The sequence below is a fragment of the Nicotiana sylvestris genome, chromosome 11 (assembly GCF_000393655.2).
Source record: "Nicotiana sylvestris chromosome 11, ASM39365v2, whole genome shotgun sequence".
Classification (NCBI taxonomy): domain Eukaryota; kingdom Viridiplantae; phylum Streptophyta; class Magnoliopsida; order Solanales; family Solanaceae; genus Nicotiana; species Nicotiana sylvestris.
In genome coordinates this window covers 143,131,189-143,156,365 of record NC_091067.1, presented here as the reverse complement: position 1 = coordinate 143,156,365, position 25,177 = coordinate 143,131,189, and the positions used below count along the sequence as shown (strand labels likewise).

The 25,177-nt window shown below is 35.3% G+C and overlaps 3 protein-coding genes across 4 annotated transcripts; all 3 read right to left on the bottom strand.

Moving 5' to 3' along the window:
- Positions 1–2,829: 2,829 nt before the first annotated feature.
- LOC138881772 (uncharacterized) lies at positions 2,830–5,174 on the bottom strand. Its single transcript, XM_070162034.1, has 4 exons — positions 4,928–5,174; positions 4,305–4,808; positions 3,398–3,903; positions 2,830–3,084 (listed from the first exon to the last, which is right to left on the bottom strand). Exons 1-4 carry the CDS (start codon positions 5,172–5,174, stop codon positions 2,830–2,832), a joined length of 1,512 nt encoding a protein of 503 aa, XP_070018135.1.
- A 6,963-nt stretch (positions 5,175–12,137) lies between these two features.
- On the bottom strand, positions 12,138–12,976 carry LOC104246557 (uncharacterized). The gene is made up of 2 exons (XM_009802369.2): positions 12,664–12,976; positions 12,138–12,580 (listed from the first exon to the last, which is right to left on the bottom strand). The coding sequence occupies exons 1-2, from the start codon at positions 12,839–12,841 to the stop codon at positions 12,315–12,317; spliced, it is 444 nt and encodes a 147-aa protein (XP_009800671.1). The 5' UTR covers positions 12,842–12,976; the 3' UTR covers positions 12,138–12,314.
- Positions 12,977–14,599: 1,623 nt separating this feature from the next.
- LOC104246556 (probable serine/threonine-protein kinase PBL5) lies at positions 14,600–19,161 on the bottom strand. 2 transcript variants are annotated; one of them, XM_009802368.2, is made up of 5 exons: positions 18,778–19,161; positions 17,557–17,822; positions 17,243–17,432; positions 16,770–17,161; positions 14,600–15,228 (listed from the first exon to the last, which is right to left on the bottom strand). In XM_009802368.2, the coding sequence occupies exons 1-5, from the start codon at positions 18,893–18,895 to the stop codon at positions 14,935–14,937; spliced, it is 1,260 nt and encodes a 419-aa protein (XP_009800670.1). In that variant the 5' UTR covers positions 18,896–19,161; the 3' UTR covers positions 14,600–14,934. The 2 variants fall into 2 exon arrangements, with proteins under 2 accessions (XP_009800670.1, XP_070018733.1); XM_070162632.1 differs by lacking the exon at positions 18,778–19,161 and having other exon boundaries at positions 17,537–17,668.
- Positions 19,162–25,177: the final 6,016 nt, after the last annotated feature.

Below are 25,177 nucleotides of genomic sequence, written 5' to 3'. Positions count from 1 at the left end.
ATTATTATTATTTTGTTAATGATCAATACACCCTTATTAAAAAAATATAGGGCATTACATCCTACCCATCTTGTGAAATTTGGTCCCCGAATTTAACTCAAGTACGTACCTGTAGACTGAAATAAATGGGGGTACTTGACTCTCATAACATCTTCTATTTCCCAAGTAGCTTCTTCAACTATATGATTTCGCCATAAGGCTTTTACGAACTCAATTTTCTTTTACTGTAGCTTTCTTACTTGCCTATCAACAATTGTCATCGGCTCCTCCTCATAAGACATCCTCTCATCAAGCGGTATAGTTGGTGCTTCAAGCACCTGAGATGAGTCTGATATACATTTTCTTAGCATTGAGACATGAAACATTGGATGAATAAAGAACAACTCAGGAGGAAGTGCCAAACAATAAGCCACAGCTCCCACTTGGTCTAGTATATCATACGGTCCTATAAACCTGGGGCTCAGCTTGCCTCTTTTCCCAAACCGCATCACACCTTTCATAGGGGAGACTCGTAGGAACACTTTGTCCCCAATTGTGAACACTAAATCTCTTCTTCTCTTATCAGCATAAGACTTTTGTCTACTTTGAGCTGCAAGCAATCTCTGTCTGATCAACTGGACCTTGTCCATAGCTTCTTGTACTAGGTCGGGTCCCAATAAGTTAATCTCACCAGCTTCAAACCATCTGATAGGAGAACGACATCTTCTACCATACAATGCTTTGTATCGTGCCATTTGAATACTGGACTGGAAGCTATTATTGTAAGCAAATTCAGCTAACGGTAGATAAGAGTCCCAACTACCTCCAAACTCAAGAATGCAAGCTCTCAACATATTCTCCAAGATCTGTATAGTACGTTCAGACTGCCCGTCTGTATGTCGATGAAATGCAGTGCTAAGATCTACTCGTGTACCCAATGCTTCTCGAAAAGATTTCCAAAAGCGTGAAGTGAACTGTGATCCTCTATCAGAGATGATGGATACTAGAACTCCGTGAAGTCGGAGAATTTCGTTCATAAATATCTTTGCATACCTCACTCCACCATATGTAGTCTTCACTGGCAAAAAGTGTGCTGATTTCGTCAGTCGATACACAATCACCCATACTGAGTCATAAACTCTAAGGGTTCGTGGTAGCCCGGTGCTGAAGTACATAGTAATTATTTCCCATTTCCACTCTGGAATCTCAATTTGTTGTAGTAGTCCTGCGGGTCGCTGATGCTCAGCCTTGACCTCCTGACAAGTCAAACAACTAGAAACAAAGTTAGCAACATCTTTCTTCATACCTTCCCACCAATAAAATTGCTTCAGGTCATGATACATTTTTGTGGATCCAGGATGTATAATGTATTTAGTGTTGTGAGCTTCTTTAAGAATGGCATGTCTCAACCCATCTACGTTTGCTACACATAGCCTGTCACCCATTTGAAGGACTCCATCACTTTCAACAATTATATCCTTGCTTTTACCAGCTAAGGCCTCATCTCTGTATTTGCATAATCGTTCATCCTCATATTGGGTGGCCTTAATGCGCTCAACTAATGAAGACTTGGCCTGAGCACAAGCCAACAATGCCTCTGAATCTCTGATATTAAATCTGATACCTGTATCTTCTAGTCTCTGAATATCTTTGGCCAAAAGTCTCTTTGCGGGAGCTATGTGTGCTAGACTCCCCATAGATTTTATGCTCAATGCCACCACATTAGCTTTTCCAAGATGATACAAAATAGAACAATCATAGTCTTTAAGTAGTTCCATCCAACGACGCTGCCGAAGATTCAGATCTCTCTGCTGAAAGGTATACTTCAGACTTTTATGGTCAGTATAAATCTCATAAGTTCTGCCATATAAGTAATGCCTCCAAATTTTTAGAGCAAATACCACTGCAGCCATCTCCAGATCATGTGTTGGATAGTTTTGCTCGTGCTTTTTCAATTGTCTCGAAGCATAAGCTACAACAAGACCATTTTGCATGAGAACACATCTTAATCCCACCCTCAAGGCGTCACAGAATACTGTAAATCCTCCAGAACCTGATGGTAAGGCTAATATTGGTGCAGTTGTCAAACATGTTTTGAGTTTTTGAAAGATCTGCTCACATTCCTCCGTCCACTGAAACTTTGCATTTTTTTGTGTTAGCTTGGTTAACGGCGCTGCTATTCTGGAGAAATCTTGCACAAAACGCCTGTAATAGCCTGCTAAGCCTAAAAAGCTACGAATCTCTGTAGGAGAAGTAGGTCTGGGCCATTTCTGCACAGCTTCGGTCTTCTTAGGATCTACCATAATTCCATCTTTGGATACAACATGCCTAAAAAATGCTACCGAGTCTAGCCAGAATTCACACTTTGAGAACTTAGCATAAAGCCGATGTTCTCGCAATGTCTGTAACACAGTCCTGAGATGATTCTTATGTTCTCCTTGACTACAAGAATATATCAGGATATCATCAATAAATACTATTACAAATCTATCTAGAAACGGCTTGAACACCCTATTCATTAAATCCATGAATGCAGCTAGAGCATTTGTTAGTCCAAAAGGCATCACAAGAAACTCGTAGTGCCCGTATTGAGTTCTGAAAGCAGTCTTAGAAATATCTTTATCTTTGATTCTAAGTTGATGATAACCAGAACGGAGGTCAATCTTTGAAAAGTGGGCAGCTCCTTGTAACTGATCAAACATGTCATCTATACGAGGCAAATGATATTTATTGTGTATTGTTATCTTGTTCAACTATCTGTAGTCAATGCACATTCTCAGGGATCCGTCTTTATTCTTTACGAACAGTACTGGTGCACCCCATGGCGATACACTAGGTCTAATAAAACCCTTATCTAACAAATCTTGTAACTGTTGCTTTAGATCCCTCAACTTTGCTGGTGCCATTCGATATGGGTTGTGTGTCAGGTAGCAAATCAATACCAAAGTCTATTTCTCGTACTGGAGGCAATCCTGGTAAATCCTCAGGAAATACATCAGAAAACTCTCTCACTATTGGTACATTTTCTATGCTAACTGTTTCCTTTCTTGTGTCATTTACAATAGCTAAGAGACCCAAGCAACCTTTTTTCAAAAGTCGTTGAGCCTTCATAAAAAATACTCCCTCTGTTTCATATTAGATGAGGTACTTTCCTTTTTAGTCTGTTCCAAAACAAATGACACATTTCTAATTTTAGAAATATAATTCAACTTTAAACTCTTCATTTTACTCATTTACCCTTAATGAGAAACTTTTATAGCCACACAAAATGTCATGGCCCCACAAACCTTTTACCCTTTAAGCTTTTAAGACAACAAGTTTCAAAATTCTTCTTCTTTTTTTCTTAAACTCCATGCCGAGTCAAACTACCTCATCTAATATGAAACGGAGGGAGTATAATTTTGCAAGTCTCTGGAACCTGACTCCCTCTTAGAATAAAACTGGGTTCATTTTGTATCTCAAACTTAACTATCTTTGCATGACAATCGACTATAGCATAACAAGAAGATAACCAATCCATTCCCATCAGCATGTCAAAGTTAATCATATCCAGTACAATAAGGTCATCTAGAGTATCTCTACCCTCAACCCGAATCAGACAAGCACGATACACATATTCAGCTAATAGAGACTCTCCAACAGGAGTAGAAACTAGAAAAGGATCATTCAATAGCTTAGGATGTCTACTAAACCTCAAAGCAAAGTACGTGGACATATAAGAGTGAGTAGATCCCGGATCAATCAATGCAAGCGCATCAAATGAACATACAGAAAGAATACATGTAACCACAACATTCGAGGCCTCAGCATCCTGTCTAGTAAATGAAAAAACTCTCGCCTGACCTCTACCAACATTCCCTTGTCCTTGAATCACAGTAGCACGGTCTCCAACACCTCGACCTTTATTTCTTGTACCTGTAGCACCTGAAGTATTACGAGTAGTCTGAGTCGGTGCAGCTGACTAAATAGAAACCTGGTTGAAATTTCTCGGAAGCTGATGGCAATCCCTCAAGTGATGTCCCAACTGGCCACACCGAAAGCACTCTCTAGTTAAAACACGACATTTGCCCAAACGTGATCTACCACAGGTCTGGCAGACTGTAGTAGTGACATATATCTGCCCAGAATTACGATGCCCAGAAGATGATGGTCCCTATTACCTTGTCTGTAATGTGGTCTGTATGTGGACTGTGAAGACATGTGTGTCCCTATATGAGAACCTTGTTGTTGTTGTTGTTGTTGTTGTTGTTGTTGTCCTTGATTTCCTTCTCTTCTATTTTCACTAAAACCGCCACTGAAAGCCCCTCATGTCTTGGCTTTCTTACGTAAATCACTAGTTGCACGCTCATCACGTCCCTTGTTTTCAATCTTTCTAGCAAGGTCGACTACATTACAGTAGGATAAAGTCTTCATCTGTGGTGCTACTACAGTGTATAGACGACCAACCAACCCATCAACAAACCTCTGAACTCGAGCTTCTTTGGTAGGCACTAAGTAAGGAGTATATATAGCCAGCTTACAAAACATAGTGTTATATTTTGACACATCCATATCTGGAGTCTGAACCAATCTCTCAAAGTCTCTAGAATATTTTTGCATCAGTCTGTCTGGAAGAAAATGACTCTTGAACAACTTAGTGAACTTGTCCCATGTCAGTGGTGCTGCTCCTGTTGGCCTTCCTAGCAATACAGTTGCATACCATGTGTTGGCCATATCCTCTAGTTTGTATGTTGCGAGCTCCACGTCTCTCTCACTAGAACATCCAAGAGCACATAATGCCTTGAGTGTCCCATCCAAGAAACTTTGAGAATCTACTGAATTATCGGAACCTGTGAATTTTGGTGATTTTAATTTCAGAACTCTTGTAGGGATACTTCCTTATTCACGAAAGTCCGAGTCTGTGCAGGTGCTTGTGTGTGTAAAGTAGCCTGATGAGCTAAACTTCCACCCTGAGCAGGCACCAATGTCTCTAACACATTCAATAACCTTGCATCTGCGTCTACAGGTAAGGCAACATTAGGTACAACAGTTGGCACTGGTGGTGGAGCGTCCTGAACTCCCTGCCCTTGCACTTGATCTGGCATAACAGCTTGGGGTTGAGGAGCAACCTGTCTTCTAGTTTGATGGACCCCAACTTGACCGCCACCCCGGGTAGTACCACGTCCAGCAGATGAGGGTATGCGTGTCCTAGCCATCTGCGAAATAAATACTCCAAAGTCAATCTCAAGTTATCTCAACGCACGATCAAAGAATGAAAGAAGAGAAAACATTCCTAGATGTTCAGTAGCCTCAAGATCATAAGTATGTGCGCCTATATACCCATGAACAAGACTCTACTAAACATTGCTCCATGACTCGGGATTTAAAGCTTAAGCTTTGATACCAACTTTGTCACGATCCAATTTAGGATCGTGACCAGCGCTTAGGAGCAAGTGCTCCCAAGTAAGACTCATCGGTATTTTACAGAAAATCGGATAGAGTTTCCCCTGTTTTTGGACTATCCCAAAACTTTCTTGTCTCAAATCAACAACCAAACATCCTAATATCATACCAAACAATTGACAACTTATCAATTTACCAAAATAAGTCTCCACCATTACTAATCAACCCACTAATAACCAGAAATACTAATTATCTCCAACTTTGATACTAATGAACGATACTCAACATAAAACTATAATAACAAAATAATACTCATGCCACTAAAATATTAACTATGGAGCAACTCTAAGAGTTCAAAGAAAGACCATAACAATAAATAAAATCTCCGTCCACACGAACAAGTGCGAGGCTCACTAAGAACTATCAGCCTGTGCGCTCTAATTAACGAAATCCTCGCCCGCATCAACTGCTGTCTCTATAAAAAAATTAGCGGGGAATGAGTCGTTATCTCAGTGAGTAATAACACTAAATCACAATCGTTTTTATTGGGGACAAGTCAGAAATATGCTAGTATCTCAAACAGAAAATAACATAAAAATGCCTTTTAGAAACAATAAATTTTCAGTCTCATCACATTTTTCTTGTAGTATAATATAATTAACAATTCAGTAATAAGCTCGGTAACCACTGTATAATATCAGTATTCACATTTTGGGAGGTTTCAATGAACGGATCATGTAATCGGTATAACTGTGGACTTCTTTGCAAAAAGTCATATATAACGGTAGTCCCTACTCGAGGAAAATCGGTAACGGTATGGTAGTTCTACCTTCCCACTAGCGAGAGCTATAATGGTAATCAATAATTACAAGGTGCACCAGGTTTAACGAATCCGCCGTTAGCTACGGAATCCTTCAATGTCTACTCCCATTTATACTTGTCTCTGTAATCCGTATATACTCGTAGAAATTATTTTAAAACAATATAAGGCATTTCAGTTCTTATCAAATAATATAATTTCTTTTAGATAACAGTAAATTCAAGTAACGGTAAAACAGATCTAGTGACAACGAAAATATTTAAAACCACGGTATTCATCTTAAATAACTATTTCGATATCATATCGAATAAAAGACTTGTCCAACATGCAACTCAAAATAATCGTTAACACATTCATATTAAAAATTATGTGTAAATCATGCAAGTTATGAAAACATAAATCGCGGTAAGATTACTACTCACAGTACTCAATGCCGAGATACCAAATGTTTCACCTCGAGCAATTCGTACAAATTCCTCCAATCAATCTATAATTACATAATATCGATCTCATATTAATTTCCTTGTTTAGGCTAATTTATAATTAATTTAGAATACTCAATCATCGGGGTTCATGTTTGAGTCTTAATTTGTGGATTTATATTTACTCATAAAACTAGTCCAAAATCCATAAATTTCAAACTATTTAGTATACTTTATTTCTCCAAAATTAGACCTATCAGTACTTAAACCAAACCTTTATAGTCTTACTGTCCATAATAATTAATTATTTATTTATAAAAAACTGATATGGAAATTCTTTTGTACTACATAAAATCGCGTAGGTATAGTGAAATAATTCAACTGATAAGAAGAAGGTTAACCTTTTGAGCCGAAGGATTCAATTCCAACCCCTAGTTCTTCTTAAAGCCTTTGTCCAAAGCTTTCTTTCTTCTTTCTCTCTTTTCTTCTTTTTCTCTCTTTCCTTCTCTGTTTTTCTTTTTAATTTCGTTTTTAAAGCTCCTGCTTTGTCCCCTTCCCCTAACCCTTTTAAAAGTTGGGCAGAGGTTGTGTTATGGGCTTCGGCCCTTTTGTTTTAAATTCCTTATCCCTTTTTTATTTTATTTTATTTTATTAGTTAGTTTCTTATTATAATTATTCTATTATTTGGCTAATGATCAATACACCCTTATTAAAAAAAAGTATAGGGTATTATAACACTTTAGTTATTTTATCTTTTTGGGGCGAGTTTGCATATTGTACCGTATGTCAATAATGAATATTGGTCAAAATTGACTGTAACTCTGCATGCGAATCTTTCTTATTGCTGTTCAACGTAGACTAAACTTTACTTGAAATTTAAAAACTAAAGATGGAGACTAACAAAGAAAACAAAAAGACAAATTAACAGATGATCTTGACTACCATTAGACAGCAATATTAAAGTGACCTTGAATTCTCATTTCAATTAGAGCAATAGCAAAGACTCTGTTTTCATTCACTTGTATCAATTGTTCTAGTACAAACAATGAGGCTCAGAGTACAAATCCACAAATTTGATTTCTCAATTTGATAGTCTTCAATCAACCCCTAAACTCATTATTTAGTTAAAATTCATATCGAAATACCTAATAGTAAAACTTTTCTAACCACTACAGCATATAACACTGAAAACAAAGTACTTATAACACTTCCAATCAATTTTCCTCAATTAATTTCACCATTAATTTTCCTGAAAAAGCAGCTAGCTTCAGTACTGTAAACTTTAGACCTTGGTGGTGGATTTCTCTGAGGATATCCACAGATAGAAATATTGTTGGTCAGCTGCGTCACAGGTTGTGGTAGTGGAGGCGAGACTGCGGCCAATGTAAAGAAATTAAACTCAGACAAATTATTGCCCCTGCGAAAAGGCGGTGGTGTTGCTGGATTTGATGCTAAAGAGACAAGGTGAAGTTCATCAGTTTGATTCAGATACTCAATCGGATGCATTTTTCTTGCAAGTCTTCCTCCATTATTAGGCAGTGGCTTCACATGAGTTCTCACTGTTTAACCACAATAGTAGTAAGTTAATATAAACAAACTCCTTTTCACAAAGAAATGAACAGAAAAGAAAAACACAGAGTATAAAGGAACGTCTAATCATCATTTTTTCTGCAGTAATTATTTAAGAATTGAAAGATCAGAATAATGCAAACCCCATAATTATTTCAGAGACTAAAGATTGTAGATTTTTTCAACAAGAATGAACAGAGATGATTATGGTGATGCAAGTAAAAACAAAACCCTCTTTAGATCTTAAGAAGAATGAAAGCAAAAACAGGATGCATAATAATCTTAACCCAAAAGAAGAAGAATATATACCAGTAGTGAAGAACCGCCAGAAAAGGAGGATCCAGGAGATGATCCCAACGAAAATAAGAATCCAGTTGATTATCCTTATAACTCTCCCCGGCATTCTGCGCTGGAGACGGTTAATTAGCAATCTGATCAATATGAACACGGCGATTGATATGAACATGATGATCTCTTCTGCAGAAACCCTAGCTATGAGAGGAGTTTCTTCACTTCTTCTTTTTTTCTGTAAATTTTGGGATCTGCTGAGACTGACTGTTATGTGAGGACTAACATCCATCTTATATAGCTAAATTAGTTAAAAGTCGGTTAATTTGCTGAAATTGGCGCCAATTCGTTTTATCTTTCTATTAGACTCGGTTAAGTCTTTGAAAAGTTGGAATGAGAATCAATTTGCAAAATATGTTCTATCATAGAACTCGATAAATACTTGGAGTAATACACATTTTGAGTAAATTTGTGAATAAAACTTTCCATAATTCCACGTAATAATTCTTGTGAACAAGTGGTAGAAATGGATACTACGTTTATAACGAGAGTTTTACCCAAGTTTTTACCAAAAAAATAATTAATAATTTATGAAACTTTTTTTGAGTACATTTTAATAAATAAATAAAAACAGAAATAATATGCTAATCGACAACATATACACGCATACCATTTCACTTTTTTCTTCCTTTCCTATATGAAATTTGCATATAGTGTTATATGCATTCACTTATGCGGAACTTTGCCAATCTAGAAACCTTTCGGAAGTTGTTCTCCTTCACCCACTATGCGACAAATTTTTTCTCTATTTTTCCTACATTTGACATCGTTATTTGAAAGATATAATGGTCGGATAAAAACCTTAATACTGATTCAAGAAGTTACTCGAATCGAAAAGTAGCTCAACAAGTTTGAGTAATATTCATCAATCTTATAATAAAGGAGTTGGATATTTACTCCATATAAGTTATGATAGTAGGGTATTAATATTTAATACAGTGCTAAATTTGGAATGTCATCTATAGAACAGAACAATTGAGCAATGCTAAAATGACCATGAATACTCATTTTAACCAGACCAATAGCAAGACTCTATTTTTATTCACTTATATCAATATTTCGAGTACAAAGAATCTGATAATTCAGTGCAAATCCACAAATATGATTTCGGTTTGATACTCTTCAATCAACCCCTACACTCATTATAGATAGTAAACCCTTTCTAACTTGTAGCATAACTGTTAACTGAGCTAGATTGAGCTAGTTACAGCAGCAATTCATACATGCAGTGAATCATCGTCAATGAAACAGTGAAATCAAGGATAGAAAGGAAGAGAGATGTTTCTAGGCAATTTCAGTTTTTCTGTTATGATACAAGAAAGAGATCCGTGTGATCTCTTTTATCTCTAATTACAAGTTCCGTAGTTTCTCTTATTTACAAACTACTCCCTTCTAGTTTCTTGTAGGTTCCTTTAGCCCCTTCTCTTTAATAATAACACTGAAAACAAAAAGTAATACTATCAAACAATTTTGCTCAAATTTCACCCTTCATTTCCTGAACCAGATCGATTGCCAAGCTGCAGCTAGCTTCATTATCAGCTCTAGACCGCGATATATCAATGATGTTTTTCAGGCGCTGTTTTTGGAGTTGGTTCTGCAGTCAGTGGCGGCCCAAGGGTAAAGCCGCTAAAGTGTATATATTATTTTGTTTTTAAAAAGTTATTTAGTGTTTTAAATGAGAAAGTACAATTTTTTTTCATATCAAAAAAGAAAAGAAAAGAAAAAGAAAAAAGAATTGAACGGTTGAGCATGAATTGAGAAAAAGAATAGTGTTTCTGGGAATCACTCTATGGATCATAAATTGAGAAAGAGTTCGATTATTCATAAAGATTGAAACTTTAATACAATCCCAAAAAGAACCCTTGATAATTTTTTTACAAACAATAAATTAAAAATCATAAATTAGAAAGTATGTCTCAAGAGAGATTAAATGAATTTGATATATTACAAATAAAAAAAAAATTATTAGAATAAAACGATTTTAAAAATTATTAACTGCGCATATAAAAAAGCTAAAAAAATAAACTTCAAACAAAATTATATATAAGTACTTTTTTTTCTAACAAAAAGCGTAAGGCCTCTCATTGAAATTTTGTTTTAGGCCACAATGTTTATTGAGCCGCCTCTGTCTGCAGTTGTGGGGGAAATGTGGTCTCAATGGCACCGTATTTTTGATGATAGTGAGATATTCAGAGCCTGGTATCGCTATTGATGATAATACTAACGAGACAAGGTGAAGTTCAGTTTGATTCAGAAACTCCGACCTCTCAATTGCATGGGCGAAGCTACCGTCATGTAAGGGTGGTCAATTCGTTAGAAATTACACTGTATATATAGATAAAATATTAGATTTTAGAGGTATATAACATGTATTAAACACCCTCTATTGGAATTTTTTTTTTGACTTTTTTCAAGTTTGAACACTCTTGAAAAAATTCCTGACTTCGCCACTGCTCAATGGATAGATATTTCGAGCAAGTCCTCCTCCATTATTACGCAGTGGCTTCACAGGAGTTTTAACATTCTCTATAGTATTCGGTAATGTTTTCAGGATTGAAAGATTAAAACGGGTATCATTTGCAGTCAATGGAATGTCATTGAAGGAAATTTTTGCACCATTTTGGATCCACAGTATCACTGTTTAATCATTTAGTGACATTGGGTCCATATATGAACTCCTTTTTTGTAAGTGTAACAATCATAAATATTTGAATTACCACAGAAGTAAAAGGAAAAAGATCATCATAACAAAAACAAAAACACCATTGAACTCTGTTTTTTACGGTAATGATTTCAGAAGTGAAAGATTAAAGAAATGGATAGTAAAATGGTTCAGATTGACATATCAATGACCACTATTCAAACCCCATTATTATTTCAGAGAGTAAAGATTTTAAATTTTTCAAGAAGAATGAACAAATAAGGTTATGTTTATGCAAGAAATTAAAACACAAGTAAAGGACCATCTTTTTTTATTAAGCTATCAGAAACTATTGACACCAAAATTCATGTCTGAAACTCAAAAAAAAGAAAAGAGAAAATCATCATAATGAAAGCCAAAAACATAATTAGAGGATTCCTTTTAAGTTTTTTTCTTTTTTCTCTAAGCTGGCATATTTGAGACTGTTATATGAGGACAACAATTATATATAGTTAGACTTTAAAAGTCGGTTTAATTTGTTGAAAATGGCGCCAACTCTTTTCCTTTTTTTTTGGGGGGGGGGAGGGAGGGGGGGGGGGGCGCTGCCACGTGTCATTTTCTTGCTATTAGATTCGATAATTCTTTAAAAATCAGGCCGGGTGGAAAATAAAATACAATTATATGTGAGTAATTGTAATAATGGGAAAGCAGAAGACGTAGTGCTACACTTTTTGAGTAAATATGTGAATGTATGTAAAAAATTATTAGTAATTCCATGCAAGTTTTCTTGAACAAGTTATAAAAAAGGGGACAAAATTTACCAGTTATGAAGGAATACTACTCAGATTTTAATAAATGTAAAAAATAGAAATAAATATACTGCAGTTATACGCACTAAGCGCTCAATTACTTTTTGGATAAGAAGAAGAATACTGACTGAAATATATCTTCTTTTTGCTATTGGACTGGACAATATAGTAAGACTCAGTTTAATTCCAGATTACAACAACTAGGACAAAAACACAGATTATTTCTCAGCAACTCTCCACACAGATTCCGCAATTGTGATTCATTTCAAAATTCAGCCAACCCAACAGTACTTATTGCTAAAAATCATTCTAACTATAGTTTGTAAAACACTTAAAACTAAATTTCAACCGTTATTATTGCTCATTGGCTCTGCTGCTGGTTCATTAATATTGTACACTTTCTGAATCTTGATCAACTCTTTCGCGCCTTCACTCTCAATTACTTTTTGTCTCTGAGGAATATTTGATGTAAAAGGCGCAGAAGCAGTTGCAGTTGCAGTTGCCATAGCCAGAATAGTAAGATCAACGTTGGTAGTTTCATTCAACAACTCTGGCACAACTTCAATCTTGTCAATTTCCTTGATTCTTCCATCCCTTATTTCCAACATCACTGTAATTGCAACACAATCATTAAACAATTATAAGGGAAATTTATATATCAAGAATTAATTTTGGGGATTATTAATGTTGTACCTGGATAAGAGAACCACCAAAGAATGAGCAAACAGAGCAAGACAGCAAGAGGAATGAGATGAATCCATTTTCCAGAAAACCAGTTGGGAATAGAAATGTTGCGAGAGGCAGAATTAGGCCTGTTGTAGAGTGGAAGAATATCAGTGGCAACCTCCATTATTTTCCTTGTTCGCTGCATTGCAACAAGAGAGAGAGAGAGAGAGAGAGAGAGAGAGAGAGAGAGAGAGAGAGAGAGAGAGAGAGAGAGAGAGAGAGATTTTTGGGTTTAAGGAGAAAACGAATGAGAGGGTTAAGAGTGAAACTTGATTGAGTATTTGTTAGCAGCAGTTGGTTAAGTTTGTTGGTTGAGGCGGGAGAATTTCCCACATGTTTCTTATACTACGTTTTAATATTGGTAAAGGAAAAAAGAGAAATAAAAGAAAGAGGGTGGAAAGAAAACAGAAAACAAAATGAAAAGAAACAATTACGACTAGTATGAGTTTTTAAAAATACTGCTACTCAGAGTTGATCAAATCTTGTTGGTGCAGAGAGCAATTACAAAATATTCAACTGCTTCCCAAAGTTGAGTTTTTTAAATTTAATTGTTTCATATTGTTCTTTTTATTAATAAAATTTTGGAAATTTCAATAATAGCTTGGCTATTACAGAAAAATTATAGTTTAGTTGTATCAATAGGAATCTCATACAAAATAAGTGAGGGTTCATTTCTCATTGCCATCTTCTGTTACTAATCCCCCAGCATAATAAAGGAAAATTTTGAAAGGAAAAAATAAAAATATCACAACAAAAATATCAGACCAGACTCTCCGCCTAATTTACTATATTGATTGGTTTCTATAAGAATATAACTAAAATAACTAGAATGACAAAAATAACCCTGTCTAGCAAATAATCCTTTTGTTTTTTTACTTTTAAAAGTAGGTTGGGTAAAATGTAAGATTCGGAAAGCACATGCTTGCACCTTATCTCGTTCTCTTTTACTTAGAGCTGCTACGACGCACTAGCTAAATAATTGGTAATATGAATAGGTATTAAAACCTGCGCAAGTCTCTCTAACCAAAAATTCCGAGTTCGACCATGGATATAAAATCGACTTTCACAGGAACCATTTTACCGAAAAAACTTTGATAAAGAACGTTTTACCTTAAAAATAAAAAAAATTGGTGGAAATTTAAATTAATCTAACACCAAAACGAGTATCAAATGGGAACCAAAACAAAAGAAAACTAAGTCTTCCACTAGCTCTAATAAAGGATGTGCCTTTTGCTTTAGCTTACAGACGAACCACTTCTTGTAGCTGTTACTTCATATATATTTCTTTCTTTTTTTTCTTTCTATTTTTGCAGCACTTTGATCTAAAATAGAGGAGAAGCCCAGATGCTCCGGTAAGGAGGTGTGAGCGGCTGGTTGTGAAGGTTACGAGAAGAGGTAGACGACAACTTGAGAAGTATTGGGGAGAGGTGATTAAGCAGGACATGGAGAGACTTTAAATTTCCGAGGACATGGCACTTGGTAAGAAGATGTGGAAGTCGAGTATTAGGGTTGTAGGTTAGGAGATAGCTGAGTCTTGCCTTACTTCGTACTTTTGTAAGACTAGTCTGGTAGGGTTTTTGACTAAGATAACTAGTGACAATGTTGTGTCTTACTATTTCACTTTTCAGTGTCGAACCTATTTACTAGCTATCGCTTTTATTTTGCATCTTTCTTCTGAATTTCATGTTGTTTCTATTTTTCCTATGATTTCTGTGGTGATACTGATATTGTCTTCTTTTGTCTTCTTGGGTCGAGAATTTTTCGAAAACAGCCTCTCCACTCTTTCGGGATAAGGTAAGATCTACCCTCCCCAAATCCCACGTGGAATTTTACTGGTCGTTGTTGTTGTTTGATCTAAAACAGTAAAGGAGAAGCTTTAAACTTTTGAAGCAACAAAATAAGATTGACCATAAGCCAGGCAAACTGATTCATTAACTAAGTTAAATTTCAAACAATTGGATGCTTGCTTCTTGCTAATGAAGCATCTACTCCTTTTCCTAACTTTTATCTTTTCTTTCTTTGCTACATATTTCAATCATATATATTCCATCTACACACTAGTGTTTACATTTACTCCAGAGAAGCAAGACAATGCCAAAGGACAACACTTTGGTTTATATTACGTTAGATTTTGAACTGCACCTGTTATCATGTGACACAAAAATTGATAACAAGGCATGTTGGTGTATGTAGTAGCCAATTTGGTTCTTAAATTTTAGTCCTCTAAGCTATGTTCCGTCATTGTCCATCGACAGTAACGGGTTTCTTATCTTCATCTATCGATCTTGATCTTTGAGAATTTTTACGCGATCCTTGGACAGGAGGCTGTGTTTCGGGGTCATACTTTTGGGAGGCAAGGTAGTTGAGAGCAGTGACAATATCGGCTATGAGTGGCCGCATATTAGGTTGCTCCTGGACACACATTGCAGCAATTGCAAGTGCTTGGTATAAACCCCTCACTGGATAATGACCTTCTAGTACTGGATCTGCCATCTGGTGGAATTTCTTCCGATCTTTGAAGAGTGGTCGCGCCTGCACAAGATGAGTTAATCATGTTAAAGTGCTTCAGCAGATTCAGCTTTCCAAAATTGAAATCCACTGCAAGTCAATCATTTCTGCTCTCATGTATACGAGTGCTCAAGCGAATAGGTAAAGTTTGTTTCAGCAAATAATTGTTAGTTGTTTTCACTTTTCTCCAATGGAAACAAATATATAGAAAGTGCCATTGCACGAGAAATATATAGGAAAAGAAAGGGCAGTCCGGTACACTAAGCTCCCGCTATGCGCGGGGTCCGGAAAAGGGCCGGACCACAAGGGCCTATTGTACGTAACCTTAAACAGTATTTCTGCAAGAGGCTGTTTCCACAGCTCGAGCCCGTGACCTCCCGGTCACATGGAGGCAACTTTACCGTAATATCCGAAGTTTCTTAACACAATGAACAGAGAAATTTCTTAAAAAGTCAGAGTGGTGCTCAACTTGAGTTTGCTTTATTGACGGTAAATTTCAGAGTATAATTTTGTGCAGACATCATCTTTACTTACCTAAAAGTAATACAGATGGTAGTTACGTAAACCTTATTATCACTAATAAAAGTATGAACTAACACGGCAAACATGTATAATCAGAGGGCTTCATCTGATATATCAGGCACAGCCGCTGAATAGATGCTTCAACAATACAGAGGCAAGAATACCAGCCATATATACCCGATTACCATGCCCCAAAAGCTAGTGGTGATGTGTAGAACATATTTCTGTATTATATTTCTTACATTTTTACTTGATGAATCTGTGTTATAATGAAATGTTCCAAATCATTTATCAAGATTCTGAACTAAAAACTATAAACAACTCTGATGTTCAAAAGGCACAAATGCAATAACAATTTGATTAAACCAATACAAGATTCTTAAGCGAGGCCCACGTACGGCCAGGGGGAGAAGACAAGGGAAGGGGGGAAGAAATGTAGACCTTGACCTTCACGCCGGAAAAATGCTGGTAGAATTAGCTCTTAAAAAAAGTAGCCCCATTCCTTAGTCTCATGTGGCTGCTTAAATCAATCACAGGCAGTCTGGACAGCGCAGCCAGTGGGATATCAGAATCTAAGGGCACCACCCAAATGTACATGGCTACCCCCATCCTCCACCCCGTTCAATATAACCAAAAACGAAAAGATGACTTAGTAAGTGAGCTTCAACTCTTTCAAGCAGGAAGCAGTAAACTTATAGGCATTCAAACGGGTTTAAAAAGGTTTCAGGTATTGCCTTGTATTTTAGGTCTGCCAAATAATACAATATCAGAGCTAACTCTAGCAAGCTCATCCTCACACACTCGTAAGTCTGCATTACTGTCCACATTTATATTCAGAGTTAGATTACACATGCGGGAGGCTAAAAATTTACATAGTTCAATATAAAAAGACATTAGAAGGGGTTTATACATGTCTTAATATTTTGGGTTTGAAGCTCAACTTCTTTTGCATAAACCATAGACAAGCTAACAAGAAACAGGAGTGGACAAACCATGTATTATAACAGCAAAAATTTACATACGGCAAGACTAAGAGATCTTACCCAAGCAACTAGGTTTTGCTCTGCAGCAGCTTTTGTATTGTCGATAGCTTTCCTGCCCGTGATGATCTCCAGAAGAACAACTCCAAAGCTGTAGATATCTGATTTGAAGGTCAGTTGGCCAGTCATAGCATAATCCGGTGCACAGTATCCATATGTGCCCATCACTCTGGTAGAGACATGGGTCTTGTCTCCAAGGGGACCCACTTTAGCCAATCCAAAATCCGATAACTTTGGATGGTACCCCTCCCCAAGCAGAATATTCGACCCCTTCAAGTCACGATAAATAACAGGCGGTTTCATCTTGTCATGCAAATATTCCAGGCCCCTTGCAGCACCTGCAGCTATCTTCATTCTCGTGTTCCAATCAAGAAGTTTTTTATCTGGCCAAGGGTCTGCAAACGTACGTTGTTTTATCAAGGCTAAGGAAATTAAAATACAATTCGAGAACACAAATCCAATGGTGTATGGCATACCATGTAAATGGTCTTCTAGTGAACCAAGAGCCATATACTCATACACCAGCACCCTGTGATCTCCCTCGACACAATAACCAATTAATTTGACAAGATTAGGGTGGTCAGCCATACTTAACGTAAGTACTTCCACAATGAATTCCCTATTCCCCTGACATCCATCGGGATTCAGCTGTTTGATGGCTACAACCTGCGTTAAACAAAATATATTAGGCATCGGTAAATAAAACCAATTAACGTTCTACTCAACCACCATTTAGTCTCGCGTGGGCTGCAAACTTTGATTAGTCTTACAATAATGGAGTCGAGCTGACCTGACCAGTATCAGCCAAACGACCTTTGTATACTTTTCCAAAGCCTCCTTCACCCAAGAAGTAGGCTGCTTTGAAATTTTCTGTTGCAGCTACCAGCTCATCAAATTTAAACGCCCGCGCCTTATTCACTCCATTAATTTTAATTCCATCATTTTCCCCTTCTCCGGAAATGCTGCTACAATCTCCATCTGTCCTAGTTGTAGATTGGTGTGCATCTTTAGCCTCTTCCTTCCTCACAACTTTATGTTCATTTGCCTTTACTATATCTAAGCCACAAAAAAACACAAATAGGCACCAAAAACCATGAGCCCCATTTGAAGTAGAAAACGACAACAAGCACATGTATAAGTAAAAGCCAAAATATACATGATTCATAACCTACATGATTCTCACAAAATAGTATACACATGATAACTCCAATGATTACATAATCTAAAAGGAAAGAAGAGTTTTAAGCACAAAAGACAAAATTAATAAAGAGATATTTAAATTATATTATATCTTATACTTTTGTGCCTTGAGCCAAGGGCCTATCGGAAACATCTCTCTACCTTCCACCTTCCAGGTAGGAATAAGGTACGAGTAAGGTTTGCGTACACGCTAAACTCCCGATCCCACTTGTGGGACTTGTGGGAGGTAGGAATAAGGTACGAGTAAGGTTTGCGTACACGCTAAACTCCCGATCCCACTTGTGGGACTTGTGGGATTATACTGAGTTTTTTGTTGTTGTTATATTATAACTCTGTGGTACCTCAACAATCAGCAGCATCAAAACCATCCAAAAAAATATAAATAAATTAACAAGTAGGAAAAAAGAAAAAAGTCAAAAGGTCCAAAAGCTGAGGTCTACAATTGCTGGTACACTAGAGACTTCCTAGAAAAACACCCTGATTCAGAAAAAATTAGACTGTCAAATAAAAACAGCACCGACACATGACCCGTCAACAATTCAACTTTTTTCCCTAGAAAATCAAGAAAAAATCAATAATTTCAACATATCCTTTAACATGCATAGCAAGAAATAAAGATCAAGAAAATAAAAATCAAATCTTTAGATACATGCAATGATAAAAAAACCAATCTTTATGCCAAAAAAATTCAATCTTTGATCAGTTTTCAATAACCCACATTGAATTTTCCAAAGAACGCAAATCAAAAGACAATTATTGTTACTAATCAAGAAAATGATTAAATCAAAACTTAGGTAATAAAGCAGAAAACCTGTACTGGGCTGTGATTGATCATCCTTTTTGTATTGATTATTGGCTGGTGGAATTCTCTTTCTTTCTCTTTTCTTGATTGATGATGATGAATCACCAGAACAAGGGAAACAGCCCATGGCCTTCCACTTTCCAAAAATACCCAACAAACTATAAACACTGCCCCTATATATAGAATCTCTCTATAAATATATACCCCTCTCTCTCTCTCTATGTGTGTGTGTATAGTGAGAATTTTCTATATGTATGTAAGCTATTTTCTCTCTTCTTCAGAGCCCCAAAAACAAAAGAGTTACAAAAACTTTAGGCAGAGTTTTGGCTTTTTGGTGAGAGAGAAAAAGAAAGAAAGAGGAAATAGAGAGAAGGAGCTATATACTTACTTTAATGTATGTTTTTCTCTTTTTTTTCTTCTTAAAGTATGTTTTTTTAAGAGGGTTTATGTTGCTAATCAAGTGCAAAATTTACTAATTGGGTCAAGCCAATCAACAGCTTCCACCTGTCATACTAGGGACTTTTTGGTCAGTTCGTATTTTTGTGTCCCATTGAATTCTTGTGTTTTCCCTTTCTTTTACTCTTTTTTCTTCGTTTGCTCTTTCTTTTACTTGAAGTAACATTAACTCAAATAATCCAAATTTATATTTGATAAATTACAAAAAAGAAAATAAAAGATAATTGGCTCGTGAATAAAGCTATGCATAATAAATTAATAATTATTTTACTATTTGATGCATTCATTTATTTATTCTGCAAAAGTTTGGTCATTACATTAAAAATGTAATATATAATGAATAATATAAACGTTTTAATTTTAACTTTTTTTTGTGACATCACTAGTTTGCATATCTGTAGACTATTTTATTGTGTATATGTTATCTCCCACGTACATAGGTATTGAATAGGCTTACGCGTATTGAAATAAATCGCTAGATGTATTTGTCTCATCTATGATTTCAATCCTGGTCTTCGAGATTTTTACCTGTTTCATTAATTGTCAAGTCACACTTTTGATTGCAATTTAATTTTATTTATAAATTAAATAAAGTAAAAAATAATACAAAGAAAACTTAAGGTTCTTTTGATCTTTTAGGTATTTTATCATCGTAAAGCTAATTTTGTTATAAGTTATATCATGTTGGATCCGATTGTGATAATATTAAAATTACAGTATAAACCGTCATTATAAGAAGGGCTCCATTATCATATTTGAACTACTTAAAAGTAGAGTAGTGATTCTAATCATCCTACCAATTCACCTGATAACATCCCATTATAACAAATTTGGAAAACATAGTTTGAAACAAGTAATTGAGGTTATCACCTAAAATAATGGCGGGATGGATTAGATGGCTTCATCTTTAACCAAAAGTATTACGTTTAAGTCTTAAAAATGAAAAAATCATGTTAGGAAATGTTCCTCTAATGAGTTTTAAACGATATGAATTCAAATTAGTTGGGGTCGCAAAGGATATTAAGGTTATTGGGTTTGCAACCCAACAAAATATATTAGGGAATACTTCCTCTTTTAATGATTTTTAAAATACATGAATTTTAATTAGTCTATCGAAAACAATCTCTCTACCTCCTCAAGGTAAGGGTAAGGTTTATGTACACACTACCATACTGAGACTCCACTATATAGGATTATATCTATGGATTCTAACTAGGCGGGGTCCCAAAGCGGATACAGGTTATCGGGTTGGCAACCAAAAAAATTATGCCAGGGAATGCTTCTTCCTTTAATGAGCTTTAAACGGTAGGAATTTGAATTAGCTGGGGTTCCAAAGTGAATACAGGCCGGGTTGGCAACCAAAAGAAATTAATCCACGTGGCAAACACTCCATATCACGCTCGCATCAGATTATTGTCACCGAAGCTTCGTTAACGTTACCTGAAAGTCTTTTAAGTGAGAGACCGTGTATTACAGTTGTGTGTGTTTCACTTGCGGTGGGGCCCAAGAATGTGTGCTGTGACTCACAGTAAGTGAGAATTAGCCACCTACGCGGCTTCTGTTGAAGAGTTAATCGCGAGCCGGCGCCGATTTAGAACGTAGGTTTGACTTTTAAACTAAGCCAATAAGATATTGACAAATTTAAATGGAGATTTACTCTTGATTGTAGAGAATTATTGCTTTTTTTAATTAATTGTGTTTTAAGATTTGACCAAACAACTAATTTAAGAGTCAGAGAATTTTCTGAACTTTGGATGAATATTCGGGAAAGGAATATGTAATTAAGAATTGATTTTCTCGAAAAGTAAAACAAAAGCAATTCAGTTTCTTGCTTTACAATAATTCAAATAAGTTAGAAGTATAATTCACAGTGTCTTTCCTTGCTTCAGCAAAGAAAAAGTATAATATGACCAACGTAGCTGCATTTGCAAATAATCTTTTAGTGCTTTATTTGCAAGTAGAGATTGTTACACAAGAAATAATTGAAATTTTATTGTAACTCCAACTATTTTTTTCCAACTTCCGTTTAAAAATTTTAAAGTGTCAATAGTAATAAGCAATGTGTTTAAAAATCTAATAAACATGATGATTAAGGTTTATTTTAGTGGTAGAGTACACCCAACTTAATCATCAATTGATAAAATTGGAGGTTCGACTTCTTAAATTACACAAAGAATAAGTGAATATTGTTGATCCTTCTAGGTGAGGTCGTGAAAAAAATTAAAATTAATGTTACAAATAACAAAATGTAGGTAATGTGGAGGAAAGATTACTATTTGTAGTTTCAAAGGAAGTCGAATATTTTTTTAAGAGGGATGCAACATATTTTACATTTCAATAATTTTAATTTTTAGATAGTTGTTTAACATAAAAAGAAGGAAATTTTACATATTACAGCAAATAATGCATCCTACTTATTATAAATCAAAACACTTTAAAAAAGCCACTTTTTATATTTAATAACAAAATATAAATATATACAACTGATCCCTCAACTTTTCCATCAATCCTCTCTCTTCTCCCTCAATTCTCTCTCCCTTTTTCCTCTCTTCGGCAAGGCTGCCATCTTCTCCGGTAACTCACCACCATGGTCAGATCTGTTCAGACAGGGGTGACTCAACATTGTTGGTGGCCTAAAGCAAAAATTTGATGATAAGCCTTATTTTTTTAAAAAAAAATTATATATTTTTATTTGAAATATATTTTTCTAACTTAATTAAATGAAAAATTATTAATAATTTCCTTTAATCGAGTTATTTAATAATTCTTTTTCAACTAATAATATTGCTAATCTGATTCAGTTAGTTTCTCGTGAGATATTGTTGATCATATACAAGATTTTATCAATTTTAATTTGGTAAAACTTCTTTCCCGGATGCAATTGTTATAGTATATTTTATTTTATAAGGAATATAAGCTTTAAAAAAATCAAGTCATGTTATCTTATTAAGTATATCGATTAGAGACTTCAGAGTTTTATCTTATACTTATAATATTTTCTTTAATGCTATATAATTTAAAAAATAAGCCTAAACTATATGTCAGAGTGGCTATTGTGTTTTAATCAAGGTTAAGTCAATATTTTTATACGCCTCGGATTATTCAAATTCAAGGGTCAATATCAGTAACAAATTAATTTTTTTTTCCTTTTTGTAAGAAAAGTAAGATAATCAATTTTTTTATATATAAAATAATTCATAAAATTATTGCCAATAAAAAATAGGGCCCCTCAAATTTGGGGCGTAAAGCAAGTGCTTGGAGTGCTTTACCCTTCAGCCGACGTTGTGTTTAGATTTTCAGCAATTCTACTTCAGATTTCCTTCTTCTCCGGTGAATTTGCTTCAGAGTTTCAAAAACTCAATCCGTAGCCGTGACCAGATCTCCCAAAAGAATCAAAGGAGCAAAGTTGCTGCTTTATATCCAATTGATTGATATAATATTCATTCTCATTAAACTCTTTTCTTTGTTTACCCCGTCTTTAGCTACCCTTCCGATCTCCCAAAACAAAATCCTTTCTTCAATATTACTAGTTGCTTTTTATATATTATTATTATTATTATTATTATTATTATTATTATTATTATTATTATTATTATTATTATTATTATTATTATTTTAATTCTATTCACAAAGAGCGATGCCACCTGGTATGAAATGCAGGAATGGTTTTTCCATACTCTTCTACTTCACTAGAATCATATTTCGATAAGATAGGATTCAACTGTTTTTCACTAATACCTTAGTCTTAAGTGTATTCGGAGTGTGATTTTTGTTGTTGTTTGAATATAATCGAATTGAACACGGTGAATTGAATACAATTAGCCCGTTTGGATTAGCTTATTTGAAGTAGCTGATAAATATTGGGTGCTGAAAAGTACTTTTAAGTGTTGAAACTGATTTAATAAATAAACAGTTATGTGTTTGGATGTAAAAGTGCTAAAATTGATAATAAGCTACTGCAGTATTTCAGAAAAAAGTGCCGATAAACTCTTTTTCTGTTAAAATGACTTAAAGAACCTTAGAACTGTTTACACTTATGTAACACCCCGCACATTCAGACTAGGTGTGGATATGTTAAATGGGTATTAATTTGATATTTTAGACATACGAAGTCCTATCGGGATGATTATGGGTGAAAATAGTTATTTCAAAATCAAGATGGAAAGTGAGGTGCATAAGATTTGACAAAATCGACTAAGTTTGCAGAAGGTTCGTATTCCAGCAGGTTTTAGTGAAAATGAGTAAGGAATTTGGGAAAACTCAAAGCATAAACGTTGTGGGCCTTTGAAATAGCTTTCCAACGATATATTATGGAGCCCGAACGGATCTCTGTGCAAAACGTTATGTGCATTTTACAGAACAATATGCGATATGCGCGCCCTTAGCGCGATCGCGCTAATTTTGAGGCAGTGTTACTACCGTTTAGCGCGGGCATGCCTCCAGATGCGCGGGCGCACTAGTGGGGGTCGTATTAAAGCTATATTTCATCCCCCACAGTCCCAAAACATAAAAACTTGCTCTAGAAAGGAGAACTCTAAAAAACCTAACTCCCTAAGGGGATGATCCTGATAGCATACCCGGGCGGGAGGGGATGCGCCTCAGGCCAGCGGCTGCATTGAGACACACCGGATGCGGTACACATTGACATGGTGTAAATAATATTTTTGTATACATTAACAATAATATTTAATCGAATATGCCCATTACTTTTTTTAATTCTCCATTCGTTTGATAGTTTCATAAAATAAAATTTAGAACAACACAAACACTTAAACTTAACTTCCACTTCAATTAAAATAAAATTTAGTACAACACAAGCACTTAAACTTAACTTCCACTTCAATTAAAATAAAACTAAGTACAATTTTCAATGGTGATTCTAAGTTAATTTCAATATCCCAACATCTTATTAACATGGGTAAACCCTCCATATCATTAGATATTCATTTGGGGCATCATTGTTGAGAGAAGAAACCCTAGAACTCGAATTCAAGAAGATTGAACGTCAAAAAGGTAATGTCTTCACCCTCTAATTGATTCTAGCATTGGATTAATGATTATTGACTCAAGTTCATGAGATATGAGTTGATGGGTTTGATAGAAAAGCATGAACAATTATAGGTTTGGCTTGTTGATTGTTGATTATTGGTTAAGGGTGTTGTTTACCTTATGGGTGATAAAGAATAATGTTGATTATAACTATTTGAGACTTTAGAATTTATCTAGGAGCAAGAGAATGAGTTATTGGGTGTAGAGACACCATTAATAAGGACTATGAAGCTTTATGCCCCCAAGTGTTTGAGAAAATGCCTAAGTGACCAAAACATAAGTATTATTGCTAATACGAAATCCCTTTGACTTGTATTGATATAGATTGAAGTTGAAGGGGGTTGGCGAATGTTGTATTATGCTTAAGAGCAGGAAGTTAAGGTATGTGAGGCTCTATGTTTGGGAATATTAATGATTCTCCCTACACTACGTTTCTTTTATGACGTATCAATTGCCTCAAAAATATAGTTAAGCCAAGTTCCTTGAATAGTTGTAGAGCTTCTATTCTCTAGCTTCATAACTCGTTCATGAATTTAGTTCTGAACATTGTGATCTCAGTGCGTATTCAATATAGACTTGGGTTTGATGTCCCCGAGTGTTAGTATAGATTACTCAGTATGCTATAAATAGTTGAAGTTTCAGTGTTCATAATCAGTTCAAGAATACATGTCTCAGTCTAATCCTATTCAGAATTCCAGTATTATGTAACTCAGTGTGATCCAGTATTCCAGTATTATGTAACTCAATGTGATTTAGTATTTCACTAATATATATTGCAGTATGATTCTCAGTTCCTGATTTTAAATCCCTGAATGTTGAACACTTGTATTTGGGCCTGAGGCCGCAGTTTATGCTTTATGCATCTTTGGGCCTGAGGCCGCAGTTTATGCTTTATGCATTTTAG

Coding starts and splice junctions, on each gene's coding strand:
- LOC138881772 (XM_070162034.1), bottom strand. CDS start 5,174: ATGGCTAGGACACGCATACCCTCATCTGCTGGACGTGGTACTACCCGG. Junction 3,904..4,304: donor GCGTGCAACTAGTGATTTAC/GTAAGAAAGCCA, acceptor GTAATACTTCAG/GTGCTACAGGTACAAGAAAT. Junction 3,085..3,397: donor TTATTCTAAGAGGGAGTCAG/GTTCCAGAGACT, acceptor TTTTTTATGAAG/GCTCAACGACTTTTGAAAAA.
- LOC104246557 (XM_009802369.2), bottom strand. CDS start 12,841: ATGCAGCGAACAAGGAAAATAATGGAGGTTGCCACTGATATTCTTCCA. Junction 12,581..12,663: donor TTGGTGGTTCTCTTATCCAG/GTACAACATTAA, acceptor TTGCAATTACAG/TGATGTTGGAAATAAGGGAT.
- LOC104246556 (XM_009802368.2), bottom strand. CDS start 18,895: ATGGGCTGTTTCCCTTGTTCTGGTGATTCATCATCATCAATCAAGAAA. Junction 17,823..18,777: donor TCAATCACAGCCCAGTACAG/GTTTTCTGCTTT, acceptor TTTGTGGCTTAG/ATATAGTAAAGGCAAATGAA. Junction 17,162..17,242: donor ACTAGAAGACCATTTACATG/GTATGCCATACA, acceptor GTACGTTTGCAG/ACCCTTGGCCAGATAAAAAA.